At 33.5% G+C, this 14981-nt stretch overlaps 1 protein-coding gene across 5 annotated transcripts in view; it reads right to left on the reverse strand.

Moving 5' to 3' along the window:
* Nucleotides 1-2301: 2301 nt before the first annotated feature.
* Nucleotides 2302-14981, reverse strand: part of LOC143232645 (uncharacterized) — a 50718-nt gene continuing 38038 nt past the window's right edge. For 4 of the 5 annotated variants that reach the window (XM_076468302.1, XM_076468299.1, XM_076468301.1 and 1 more), the window contains one exon: nt 13535-13796. In XM_076468302.1, the coding sequence (XP_076324417.1) occupies nt 13606-13796 (191 nt within the window). In that variant the 3' untranslated portion in view covers nt 13535-13605. Of the gene's footprint in view, nt 2709-4834; nt 5026-13534; nt 13797-14981 lie in introns of those variants that run through there. The other variant, XR_013017642.1, reaches the window with a different exon arrangement.

Below are 14981 nucleotides of genomic sequence, written 5' to 3' on the forward strand. Positions count from 1 at the left end.
TTACGTAATTGCTTTACTAAATAAACGAATTTGAAAAAAAATACCACATTAATTTTGAACTAGTTTAAAAAAATTAGAATATTAAAAAATGATAAGTCTCCTGAGGTCAGATCACATTTCTCCAATGGTTTTGAAGGAGTATAAATATTGGATATATGAGCCATTTCCAACACCATTTCCTGTCAGTTCTGAAGTAGTTGGTTGGAAACCATAGGATTGGAAGTTAAGCTTAGCTCTCTTTTAAAGAGAGGTAATACAAATTGTCTCAGTAAATGTAGACCCATTAGTCTTTTATAGGTTGTGGGAAAATATTAGTAAATTATGTTAAAACATGCTTTTGCAAAAGCCGTTTAACAAAGTTTAGAATTGCATTGTATAGTACCATGGTTCCACTAAGGAAAACCTTACCTTACAAATCTTTTGATATTCTTTGAAAAGGTTACTGCTTATATAGATCAGAGTAAGAGTGTAGATTAGGTTTATATAGATTTGTAAGAAAGCATTTGTATAAGTTCGACATAAATGGCTGTGAAGAAACGTATCTCTGTTGGTGTAAAAGATAAGTAACTGGATAGAAGAGTGACCGGATGGAAGAGTTAGGTTGTTACAGATGGAGATTATTGAAACCGGACTAATATTGTAACTAGGGCACCTCAGGGCTGGAGTCTTAGAACCATTTCTCCTTTTGATTTTTTTATTAATGGTCAGTAAATTACTTAAATTTTCTGAAGATGTTAAGTTCTATGGAGGTTGCTGGCTGTGAAGAGGATGCTGCTGCTTTACAAAAGGATTTATATCACTTAGTAAGTCGAGAAAATAAATGATAAATGAGTTTTCATTGTGATAAATGAAAATATTCCATGTGGGTTATAATAATTGAGTTATAAGTACAATTTGAGATGGAAATGATTTTATCAGTGTCATGAAAGAAAAGGATCGTAGTTTAAAGATTGATCAGTCTCTAAAGCAATCTAAGAAGTTGAATGTTACTAGTGATAGGACAAATAATATTTTATCTACAGAAATATTAAATACAAGTCTAAAGAGGTTATGATGTTATTGAATATATCACAAGTTAGGGCAGATTTGGAGTATTGTGTTCAGTTTTGGGCTCCTTGCCTTCAGAAAGACATTAAATTGTTTTAAAGGGTTCATAGAAGGTTTACTGGAACAGTGCCTGGGATGGAGGGGTTCTCATACAAGGACTGAATTTTTTTTAAATTGTGTTTTTTATAAAATAAAAGCTATGGGAGATCAGATTGAGGTGTTTAAGTTCTTAAAGGTAATTGATCCTATTAATGCATTAATTTTTTCCATATTTAATAGTGAGAACAGTGGGACTAGGATACACAACTATAATTTTTGGCAGAGTCAGAGTCATCTTCTGCTAAGACAGTTTCAATTTTCTAAAAGTCTGATTGATCTTTGAAATGGATTACCTTCAGATGTTGTAGAAGCAGAAAATGTGAGGTTAAGAAAATGCTTGATCAGTACGTGAATAATAAAGGCTGGCTACAATTTTTAAAAATTGTTTTAGTTTAGTGTAAAGGATGGAACAGCTGAGATGGACAAATAGGTTACATATTGTCTCAAAATGTTATGTTAATAGACGTGCCATTTTATGTATGACACTTCCTTTCCACCTGAGTCTGACACTCATTTAATGACTTGTTGCGCTAGAGCTGGGACAACTAGTTACACCTATTATATTTTTAATAACTATAACACAACGTTACAAGTTGCATAGAAAAAATTAAAAACACAATTAAAATTAGGTCGTATAAAAGTATTTTTAATGATCAACAGTAACCTATAATTTATAATTTTTACTAAAAGTTAAGTAAAACATTCCTATATAAAATGCTCTATATAATTACAAAAGTTACATATGAGGGGAATTTATTTCTTATAATGTATTCAGTCTTTATATTTTTTTTATGGGATTATTTTGTTTCAGACAGTGGTTTACTTTTAAAGTACTGCCAACCACGTAAGGTGTGTTGCTAAATATTTATCAATCCAAATCTCTCTCACTGGCACATTAACGCACATGCGTTTTCGTAAATGAAACTTAAATATTGAAGTTTCTAAAATAATAACATGGACCTATAACAATTCAAATGATGCGACGTATCTTTCCTTCGCTTTATTCAGGTAGATTGGGCTAGTTGATAAACAAGTTCGCTTTCGTCCGGTGTTATTTTATATTTAGAACAACGAAAATAGAATTAAAGACGAGAAAAACATAGAAGTAAATCTCTTTCTCAATTGATTAATCTATAGATATTCTGCGAGTGTGATTCCGTTTATTTACCAATAACATTTTGTATGGTACATATACAACAATAAATAATACAATTTAAGTTTATTTTACTTTCGTTGTTTTTTACAACATTAATCTTTAAGTCGTCGCATATGTATCTATACATACAAAGATATTATGATGATAGATGAAATTGGAAGACTCAGATGGCGAGTCAATAACGATAGAAGGCGTTTTTGATATATTTTAATTTGTCTTTTTGTTTATATAGAGGCAGGATAGTCAGTAACATTTTGTTGTTTTTTACTATTAAATCCTCCACTTCTTTGATGTCTTTCCCTTTAACACGAACTCCGTCTACCTCTAAAATGTCGTCACCTGCCTCAATAATCCCATCAAGCAAAATCAATGTTTCTCCGTCTATAATATCGGGTTACAAATACTCCTGAAACCACCAAAACAATATTTACATTAATAGTGAAATCCTTATAGTTAATTTTCATTTTTTCGTGTCCTATCTACCCAACTAAAATTCATCCAATAATATCTAACTTGTTTTGCTCGATGATTTTTAGTGAGGATAAATGTGAATAAGAAATAGCTTGAAATAAAAATATTATCCATACAGAAAAACAAAATACTTGAAAATTTAGATTGCGTTGGCCTAGTAAAATCCTTGTTCCATCAAATTATCTTATTATTCTTGTTGATTCAACAGTTACGAATGGTAAAAACTACTGTTTTTTCCCTAATACTCTCTAATATTTTCTTTAAGTAAAGATTTCCCAAACTGACAATTCAATGTTTTTAACAAATGAATAATGACAATTACATTGAACTTTATTCAACTATTTTTTGGGGTAAAAAATGATAACAACGTATTATGGATTTTTCCTTTTTATCAGTACCTGATCATTTCTTAATGTAACATGAAATCAATGAGAGACATGCAGAACAGCGAGTTACAACTATGTAGGCGTAATTATCTCACTTTTTTTTATGGAGCTTTGTTATATAACTATTAGTAATATGACGTGATCTGTAGCAGATGGGTCATTATTGACTATGTTCAATTTCACATCCTTATTCCTTGACTTATCTCTCAAATTACAGATTTGTTTTCTCGGCTGTAAACTATTGAAGAGGGACAACATACAAGGTTATATCGAATAATTTGTTTTCCTTGTTGAAAGTGTTAGGTGAACAGAGATTGAAATTAGAGCTTGGAAAAAAGGACAGTGGACGCGCGTATATTTTAGTTCATGACTTAGTGCCATAAAAAGATGCTCCATTCTTTGAAGCTGTGGGTACGATTTAAGAATGAAAGTCAAGCCACACTTACTGGGTCAGAAAATAATATTCAAGAGTTTGCTTGTTTGTTTGTTTGGAGTAAAGCACAAAGTCACTCAATGTGTTATCTGTTTTCTGCCCACCAGGAATATTGAAGCGATTTGAGTCCGCAAAAATACCGCTGTGGTCCTTGGTGGCTCAAGAGTTGGTGGTAAGTGTTATTTAGTAGCTAATTTCCATTAACTTTAACAGCTCAAAACTTGGAACGGCTTTGCGCAGGTATCACATAGGTGGCTTTGAGTAAAAATATGCTAAAACATAAATTAATTAATCTGTAACGACAATTCGGTGTAGATTTGTGTGTGCACGTGTTTAACCTTAACAAGGGGCTATCTGTGATACGGCCACCATAGCACTATATAAACTTTATTTGGTAACCTTCTTTCTTTAGCTCAGAGGGTAGAACTAATAAAGGAGAATGTATAACTGTTTCATACAGTTGTTTCAGTTACAATGTAAAACATTTAATTTGTGTATGATTTCAGAATCAATTAATTATTCAAGCAATTTTTCTTCCCCTGAAATAAAATAAAAATTCTGATTTCCACAATATTAAATAGCGTCTAAACTGGTTTTGTCTTGATATTTAGTAAGGAATCTGACAAACTAAATAATTAATTTCAAATACAATAACAGCAACTTCTATACCAGGTTAATTTTAATAATTACATCGTTGCGACCTTTTAGCATCATCATCAATTAAATATTGTGATTACTGTACTTTGGCAATAATTATTGACCGTTACCTTAGTTTATGCAGGATTATGCCATGCTAATTGCCAGAATAATTTTGTTTTCTCTACAATGAATTAACTTGCAAATAATAATACTTTCATCTTGAAATATATTAATAAAGTAGATGTTTGCTGGAGGGTCCTCTAGTGCGTTTTGTTTGAATAGTAGACAAAAACCAAAATCACGAGTAACAAATATTTTTATTTCTCGCTTTTAAAGGTCATATGTCATGCTCTTACGGAGTCCATAATTCTTTTCGTGATTCATGGCATGTGAAAGTTTTATCAATGTCAAGGCAGTACAAATTGCAATTTCCAGCGTCACTCATGTGTCATCATAGTAGTGCCTCCTGACTGAGTGACAAACAGACAACACACAGTGACGCAATTGGTTAAAACACGTTATCTCTCTAGATGGTCTTGGTCCTCTGTTATTGTAATAACAATAAAAGAAACGCTGTTCTGGTACAAACAAGAGGATGCTTACCTTCGCTGTTTTCGATCTTTCTATGACCTATAGAAAATTCCGTATAGTTTTCAAGAGGTTTTATTAGCTCCACTACAAGTGATCCATCTGAGTGAAACTAAATAAGTCGTCCACTCGTGTCATCGGATACAAGAATATAGCTTCTGTAACTATATCTAGACTTAGGTAGACTGGAGTGTGGTTTTATACGTCTTGTGAAAAAAAAAGAAGTTAATATACAGATTGATGTTTCTATTTTATATTAACATGGGTGAAAAAACTTAAAACATTCAAGTACTGTCATGCCAAGTTTATGATACTAACAAACATAAAACACAAGTCATGGTTGTTGAAAGATATTTCACAAACATATATGATATACAAACTCCACACAATTTAAGCTTTACTGTAAAATGAATATTAAATTAAAAATCATCGATCATTCACAAGTGATGTCAAAACTATTGTAATTTTCACATCTTAAAAACACGCTTCTTTGAAACAGATATTTACTAAAGTTAAACTTCATTAATTTATTCTAATATCTTCCACTAGCATGGTAGAGCAGTGCATAAAATTCAGCATATGGGGTTGCGTATTTCAATGTCTAAAATTCGATCCAAAGTGCAGCTAATTACAATCTGTAATTTCATTGTGTCTGCGTTATACAGATGACAGTCAATTCCGACGCTAGGAGTTGAATAAGTTATCTTATTTCAGAGGGTGCTTCTGAGTGGTTGGTCAGTTGTTTAAAATTAGGAACGATGAGATGATTTTGGCTTCTCATTTAGCTCTCGTGAGGACAGGATGCCTATACAATGGTTTTGTCTGATAATATTTCACCTGGAGAAGAAATATTGTAAAAGGGTTTTCTTTAATAACGTGGTCCTAGGAAGCTTCTAACTAACATGTTTTCGAATTATTCCATGTTATTCACACACAAATATATTTATATATACGTATATAAGAGGTGAAGTGAACAATTACATTTTGGTTTAGCCCAAAGATCATAGATGGGGCTTTTATTGAAGTTCAGAGCCTACTGTACTAACTCTAGCCTTCTGCCGACATCCCATTTCACGCAAAAATATCCTCATGAAATCACTAATCTCTTTAATATCTTGAGCAATTACATTAAATAAACACTTTTTATGTAATCCTAAATAATTCGTATTAAAGAAATGAAACAATGCACTCATACACACACACACACACACATATATATATATAAATTATGAAGAAAAACATAAAATATTATGGATAAAAGTTGTCATTGTTGGCTTAACCATGAAGTATTAGAGCCTATGATATTTGTGAACCATTGAAAAATACAACGAGTAAACAAATATAATGAATTTTGGAACAGAGGATGAAGATCCAGCATATTTCCTTGTCAGAATGTGTTGAGACTTCTCATAAATTTTTGTTTCATCTGTGTTAGACTTATTAGATATGTTAAGGGAATGTTAATAAATGTAAGAAGTGTAAGAACTCAACATGGTATTTACATTTCCTCATTTTGTCTTTAGCCTCAGACAATCATTAGAAACACGTGAATGTGATTCTCAGTTCGAATATTCCTTGATATGTACGTATTTTAAAAGAATGAAGTAAATTATTTGCCTGATGATTTTTACTTTTCTTCAATCCTACTTTACTGGATAGTAATGCTGTAAACTGGTAATCGACTACATCTGCGGAATTGACTTGCTGTAATGTGACATTCGATTTTCGATCTATTTGTTCTGTATGTTGTCTATTCCAGTGGACAGGTTATTTCGTAGTCCATCAGAAGTTGATGGTAGCTCATGCTCAATTAAAATATAGTTAAGTAATTTAGTTTCAACTCTTCTAAAGAAACACATCTGCTAGATCGCGACGATATCCTGAACTAAATTTTCCTTTCGTCTTTAATATTTTTGGCCAATAAGAAACATGTTTTGCACTCTATATTTTGACCCTTGTTAACTAGCTTCGGTTTGGCAAGAGCCTTGTTAGATCTACTGAATATAAGATATGAGTTAGTTTTCTGCTGCTTGGGATTTTCTGATTGTCATACATAACTCTGGCTTGAAATATTAGACGCATTTGGTCTTAATTTGCTCTAATAAGAAAAGTGTTCAGAAGGTGTGTTTACTAACTCCACAAGATTAAGTAATTGGTCGTTTTTATCAGATGAATATTCCGAGTATATATTAGGTTTTAGAGCACGAGATTAAGTTTTAGAAAGTGGAAGTTTTTGCGTTGAAAGTAGTGTATTAATATGAAATGTTTTCTTTCCAAATTTATTTTCTCCATTTTTGAATAAAAATTGCTTAAGAAACATTTCTATGGCTGTTTTGGCGAAGAGAAGTAAATAAAGTTTTAATTCTATACTTTCGATGTTTCCACTGAAGATCTACAATTGTGTTAATTTGGGAAGTGGGGAGGAAGAGGAAGTTTTGTCCTCGGGTCTACAAATAAAATAAACATTCTAGAAAGATTTTCACTGGAACATTAAAGATTTTACAACTAGTTTTAATAAGAAGCAAAGGGAAAATAGAGATTTTTACATTTTTCTTTAGAGATGTTATGGACATTTTAAGGCTTTCAGGTTGGTTCGAAGTGATTGGTTTTGTGGTATTCTAATGAAACAAATATATATACAAATGTAACTAAAACTCTGTTTCATTGATTATTTGTAGTTAGTTAAGCCAAAGCTACACAAACGGTTATCTGCGCTCTACCTATCACGGGTATCGAAATCAGGTTTCTAACGTTGTAAATTCGCAGATATGCCGTTTCTTTATTAATGTATCTTACTGGTTTCGTAATTTCAAAAGTCACTATTCAGGAAATAGTCTTACTGAGAATCTTTAACAGGAAAAGATTCAAATACTGCATTTCAACTGCATATAAATATTTTAAAATACACTCTTTCTCAAAAAGGTTGTTACATGTTCGAAAATGTAATTGTTGGTTATTTATATAATTTTAAAACTAAATTCACTTTGTGTATTGTCCTTAAACTTTCAAGTTTTATTTACCTACTACCCTGCATTACTGGAGTTCATTTTGAGTCGGTTCAATCCCTTGAACATACGAGTGTTCTGAGAATTGTCCCAAACGCAGTGTCTGGGGTGAGGTATAAAAGCCAGGGATCTTGGTGTTACTTTCGTACCCTACCTGTTGGCGACGCGTTTTCAACTCTGTAAATATTTTAGACATTATGTTAGGTCCTACTAACGTAGGTTTGAGAAATCAGATGGTCGCCTACAACAACGCTGGGTTGAAACAAGGCGATATTGCAAGACGACTTGGTGTATCCAGGCAGATCGTCAACAGAGTTCTCAGAAGAAGAGTTGTAACAGAAAGTGTGAGTCCTAGCAGACCTACCACTACACGTACCACTACAGCACGCGATGATTGCCAGATCCTCACCATTGCTCGTCAAAACCGTACGATGTCCTCCAGGTCTATTGCCTCTGAGTTACGTGCGCAACAACTGATCTGGATTTCATGCCAGACGCTTAATCGACGGCTGGTGCAATCTGGATACAGAGCAAGATGGATGGTCAAGAAATCTAAACTGACAGTTAGACATCGCAACAACAGACTGCAGTGGGCTCAGCGACACCGTAATCTGACGATCGCACACTGGAATTATGTAGTTTTTGCTCACGGATCCAATTTTCTGCTATACCCCACTGATGGACGGATAAGAGTGCGCAGGCTTCCTGGAGAACAGCTGAATGAAGAAAATGTTCAACCCAACGTCGCAAGAGGCGAAGGTTCAGTGTAGGTCTGGGGTGTACATATTCTGTTGTACTGTACAGCTATCAGTCAGTTGGTCATTCTGGTTTAAAACGTCACTGATGCTGTGTATCAGGATATCCTGGATCACTACATCCTGCCAGGGTATTTTCCAGGACAATGCACAGGCTCATACTGCTCGCAATGTGCAAAAAGTTTTGCAACAACGTGGTGTGTTGGTCCTTGAGCAACCACCTGTAAGCCCAGATACCAACCCGATAAAGCATTTCTGGGATGATCGTGGCCGAACCCCCTACAACCCTACAGCAGTTACGCCAAGCACTGACTGAAGTGTGCAACAGAATTTCAAATTAAAGACTCGTAACGTTAATTGAGAGTATGCTACGCCACCTAGTGTACATTATTGCAGCATGTGGGGGTCACACAAGTTACTGAGTTACATATTCTAATGTGAATGTAATTAATGCACGTTCACTGAAATTTGTAGTTGTGGTTTGTTTTTTCCTTTTTCAATGTCTTATATAAATTCTTCGATTCCTGTCATTGCAGCAGTTCATGAAGGAAGGAAGAATGGGTAAAACAGGTGTGTACATTATAACTCTGTGTACTGTTTTTAGTAACAAGAAATGTTGGATGGAAGGAAAACCAAAGGGACAGAGAAAGATGTAGAAGATAAGTAGGCTATCAGCTATAGATGATTACTCCAAAGAGGGGGACAATAATCAATGTTGTGAATAGGGAGGAAAAAGATTATATTACCTCAAGGATGGAGGATGTAACTGACAAAGCAGAAAATTTAATATAGGGAATTAGCAGAAGCATAGTGAGTTCATAAAATAATTTAATGAAAAAAAAAAAGCCATGAAGTAATATTTGTCAGGGATACTCTGCAAAACTAACTGTGAGATGGAGTTATAAATAATAGGTCACTAGGGCTAAGTGTTAGGCTGAAATCTGTACGTAAGGATGAACATATTGCTAGTTGTACTTATGAAATAAATTCAGTGAAAGAAAGGAGATTATTTGAATGGATGATTACATTTCAATAGGACAGGAGCTGACTTGTTTCCTTCGGCTACTTACTCGGCTTTAAGATAATATTTAAAAATGGACTAGATAGTAATGACAACCAGAAAACATTAAATTGAAAGAAAATAAATGGGAGAGACATGTTTATTATAGGAAATAGGAATTATAATTATTAATAAGCTTAATTGTTATTATTATAATGATCGAAATATAAAACTTAAAATAGATGACTTTATGCCACTGGTAGGGTTAGAGGATTTTGATATAATGGGAATAACTGAAACATGGTTAAACGTAAATGTTTTCGATACAGCATTTTTCTAAAATAAAGAGTCTTTGACTATTTAAAGTGAATGGAATATTAAAGAGAGAAGAGAAGATTGGGTTTATATGTAAAGTATGGGTTACATTCTGGTCAAATTAAGGATATTAGTTTGGAGATAAAATCCATTTGAGTCGTTATTAGTGGATATAAAAGGAAAGGCCTTTTAGTGGGAATTTCTTAAAACTACCATGGTACTGATGAAGTTAGTGAAAATCTTTACAATCAGATTAAGATTTCAGCTCTTAATGAAATCATGATGGAACATATGTATTGGGTAATATTAAAGTCAAACCATAAGGGAGAAATGCTTTTGGAAAACGTTGAGCTTCTTAAGCAATTAGTCAATGAACCTATTAAAACAATGCTTTGTTAAATTTATTCTTAACTTCAAATACAGAAATGATTATGGAAATTGGAGAACATCTGGATGGATATGATAAGTGCTCTATTAGGTGCAATGTTTTGTTGTAAATAGAGATAAATAACAACGATATTTGGGTCATAATTTAAAATAAAAATTGAAAGGATGCAACAAGAATAATCTGTTCTGAATTGGGCAGCTGAGTTATTTGGCGACACTGATCAGACGTATAAACTTTTTAAAGGTAAATTCTTCAATATTCAAGGTAAACATATTCCTTATAGAATGAAAAGGGTAGCTGCAAGGAAACAATAAACAGGTTGGCTCACACAGAGTTTAAGAGATAAGATTTATTAAAATCATCATAAATTTAAGATATTTGAATTGACTGGTATGACACCAGATTCATAAGGTCAAAAAGTTAGTAAAGCATGAAATGAAAACATCAAAAAGGATATATGAAAAAAGATGTTCTGTAGATTTAAAAAATAACTGCAATGATTTTTTAAAAGTACATTAAAAGAAAATAAAATGTTGTTTTGTCATACGTGAAGATGCTGAAATCTATCAAATTGTTTTCTCCACATGAAAGAAGAGTTGTATTGGTCTGATGAAACTGTTTGAGTTTGAAAGTAGAGTTGTTATTGTGCTGATGCATAATATTTTTTTTTCCATATTTGCCAATGACAACAGAAGAACTAGGGGATACAGGTATATCTTAAGGAAGGGTAGGAGTCATTTTTAGCTAAAGCAGTTTCAATTATTTAAGAGGTTAGTTGGCCTTTGGAATGGGTTATCTTCAGACGTTGTAGAAGAAGTAAATGAGAGTTTAGACAAAACGTTTGATAAGTATATGAATGATAACGACTGGCTGTAATTCTTTTTAAATTATTATAATTTAGTTCAGACGATTGACTAATGTTTTCCGAAAATGTATTTATAGACGTGTCATTGTGTGCATGTCATATTGCAAAATCTATGTTGTGAGAAAATTAATAAATTGTTAAAAAGAAATATGTACTGATTATTTCATTGTAATCATGTTGCTGAAAATCATTATTGAGTTAATTTAATATCTAAGAGCTCGTTTTAATTATTCTACAGTGTCATCCTTTTCTAGGATGGTTGAATTGAACGGTAAGGAAAGTTAATTAACTGGTAAATTACTAATTTAAACTGAGTGTATTAATTATATTTATATTGATCAAATATGTACTAGCCCGACTTTGTGGAACAATGACATTTTTGTCACCAGTCATAGCAATCTGGTAACACTTCCTCTGGTGACAGAAGGAAGACATGTAAATTTGACACATAATGATGCTAGATAGGAAAGGATATAACTGTACAACGATATGAATGCATTCTAGTGACATCTGAACCAAGTACCTAAAGACAGTTACAATCCTTGATGACGAGAAAACCCACTCACAGAGAAAAATACGTATGTAAAAACGGCAGGTATGGGTAGAGAAAGCACTATGTAGAGAAATGAACATAGTGCTTTCTCTACCCATACCAGACGTTTTCACACACATAAAGATAGTTACATTTTTAATCAAACCGTCCGTCAGGTCTGAAAAACTGTTATATTCAGTAAGGCTTTGTTCATAAATTATATTTCTATCCAGATTGATTCCTCTGTAGCAAGTCTGTCTTGAATTCTGTTGGTGTTATTTCATCTTTTTACTCATAAAATCCAATACAAATTTTTTTTTGCAATACATTTAATACAATAAGGAATACAATTTAAACTTTTCTTAATATATTATTTTACAATACTAAAAATGAAACGTAACATAAATAAGTACAAAGATAATTACTATTTACAATGAAAATGTCATTTGAAGTACTTTTGCATACAATCATGTGAAAAAGTTAGGACACCCTATGAAAGCCTGTGTACATTTGTAACATTTTTGGATATACAGATACTTAATCTCAATTTTAACAATACTGAGAGATTATAGGAAGATAACTAAACAATTAAAACTGAAGAAAAGACCTTTTAAGATCTTCTGTAAATGTCATGCTACAAAAATGCATATTCGAACTGAGGAAAAAGTTAGGACACCCTACCCCCTAATAGCTAGTGTTACCCCTATTTGGCTGAAATAACTGCAGTGAGACGCTTCTTGTAGCCATCTACCAGTCTCTGATTTAAAACGATTTCAAAAGAGTTTGAAATCAGCCATTCCACTGTCCGGAAAATAGGCAACAAGTGGAGGGCTTTCAAAACAACTGCCAACATGCCCAGGCCTGGTCGTCCAAGCAAGTTCACCCCGAGAGCAGACCGCAAGATGCTAAAAGAGGTCTCCAAAAACCCTAAAATGTCATCAAGGGATCTACAGCAGGCTCTGGCTACTGTTGATTTGAAAGTGCATGCCTCTACAATCAGAAAGAGACTGCACAAGTGTAACTTGCATAAGAGGTGTGCAAGGAGGAAACCTTTGCTCTCTAAGAGAAACATCAAGGCCAGACTGAAGTTTGCCAGAAAGAATGTAGACAAAGACCAGGACTTCCGGAATAATGTTCTTTGGACAGATGAGTCCGAAATTGAAATATTTGGACACCAGAACAGAGGACATGTTTGACGTAAGCCAAATACAGCATTCCAGGAAAAGAACTTCATACCAACTGTGAAGCATGGAGGTGGAAGTGTTATGATTTGGGGCTGCTTTGCTGCAGCAGGACCTGGACAGCTCACAATAACAGAATTCACCATGAATTCTACTGTGTATCACAGGGTGCTTGAGGATCATGTGAGACCATCTGTAAGAAAATTAAAGCTGAAGCGGAACTGGACCCTGCAACACGACATTGACCCACAATATACCAGTAAATCCACCAAGAACTGGCTGAAAACTAAGAAATGGAAATGGAGATCTTAATCCCATTTAGATGCTGTGGGGTGACTTGAAACGGGCTGTACATGCAAGAAATCCCTCAAACATCTCACAGCTGACAGAATTCTGCACTGAGGAGTGGGGCAAACTTTCTTCAGACCGATGTCAGAGACTGGTAGATGGCTACGAGAAGCGTTTCACTGCAGTTATGTCAGCCAAAGGAGGTAACATTAGCTATTAGGGGGTAGTGTGTCTTAACTTTTTCCTCAGATCGAATATGCATTTTTGTAGCATGACATTTACAGAAGATCTTAAAAGGTCTTTTCTTAAGTTTTAATTGTTTAATTATATTCCTGTAATCTCTCAGTATTGTTAAAATTGAGATTAAATATCTATATATCCAAAAATGTTAAAAATATACACAGGCTTTCATAGGGTGTCCTAACTTTTTCACATGACTGTATATTCAGTTGTCTTTCTAATTCGAAAGGCACATGGTTGTGAAGCGTATATTCTTTGTTTTTACTGTAATGTTCTTGATTTCTCCGATGTTTTCTTCGCTCACTCTAACGTTATTTATTTCTAAAATTTTGTCACCAGGATCAAGTATCTCTCTGAACGAAATCAATGTTTCATAATCACTCATCCTGGTCATGAACACTTCTGATCCTATTAAAACAATATATATATATATATATACAATATGCACTTTGTAGTGATTTTTACTTGTTAGTGCATCTTCCTGCTAAACTAAAATTCATCTATGAACAGGTAACTTGCTTTGTTCAACGATGTTAGTAAGGCTAGACACGAATACAAAATATCTTGATAAAAATATTGTCCATATAAGGAAACAAAATGCTTGAAAGTTTGGATCGCGTTAACCAATTAAAATCCTTCTTCCATTAAATTATTTTCTTCTCGTTGATGATCCGACAGTTGCGGTTGGTGAAACTGCTTTTTTCTCATTACTCTTTATCATTTTCTGTAGGTAAGTATTTCCCAAACTGATAGTTCAATGTTTCTAACAATTAATTTGTTATATTGAATATTGTTTAACTATTTTTGGCACAAAAAATAACAACGCATTGCGGTTTGTTTTTTCTTCTTCCCTTTTCACAACATACACGATCTTTAAAGTAATAAGAAATCAATGAAGGACACGCGGAAAAGCGACTTACAACTCTGTAGGCGCGATTACGCAATTTTGTTTCCAGGCTTTGTTATGTAACTGTTGGTAATACAACGTACCCTGAGCAAACGGGTCTTTATTGACTGTGCTCAATTCACATATTTATTACCTGACTCATCCCTCAAATTATAAACTTTTTCTTGGCTGTTAACTACAGGTGGGGAGACAACATATTAAATCATATTGAATAATTTCTATGTTTTTCCTTGTTGAAACTGTTAAGTGGGTAGGGTGTGGGACTGTAGTAGGCTGAAAAGGACAATGGTCTTATTCAGTAATTAACTTCCATCTTGTTCATTAGTTTAAAACCTAGAACTGCTATGCGCAGTTATTCCGTAGGTGGCTTTGAGTGAAGAATATGCTAAAACGTAAATTAATCAAACTGTCATGACACTTCTGTGTAAATCTGTGTGTGTGCGCGTTTAATCTTAACAAGGTTCTATCTGCACTATGCTCACCCTAACTATTTTATAAACTTTATTTTTCAAACCTTTTTCAGCGCAAAGTAAAAAACTAATAAAGTTTGTTTGTTTTTGAAATTCGCGAAAACCTACACGAAAGCAATCTACGCTAGCCGACCCTAATTTAACAGTGTAAGACAAGAGGTAAGGCAGCTAGTTATTACCACCCACAGCCACTCTTGAGCTACTCTTTTACCAACG

Source organism: Tachypleus tridentatus, chromosome 11, assembly GCF_004210375.1.
Source record: "Tachypleus tridentatus isolate NWPU-2018 chromosome 11, ASM421037v1, whole genome shotgun sequence".
In the NCBI taxonomy this organism is placed as follows: Eukaryota; Metazoa; Arthropoda; class Merostomata; order Xiphosura; family Limulidae; genus Tachypleus; species Tachypleus tridentatus.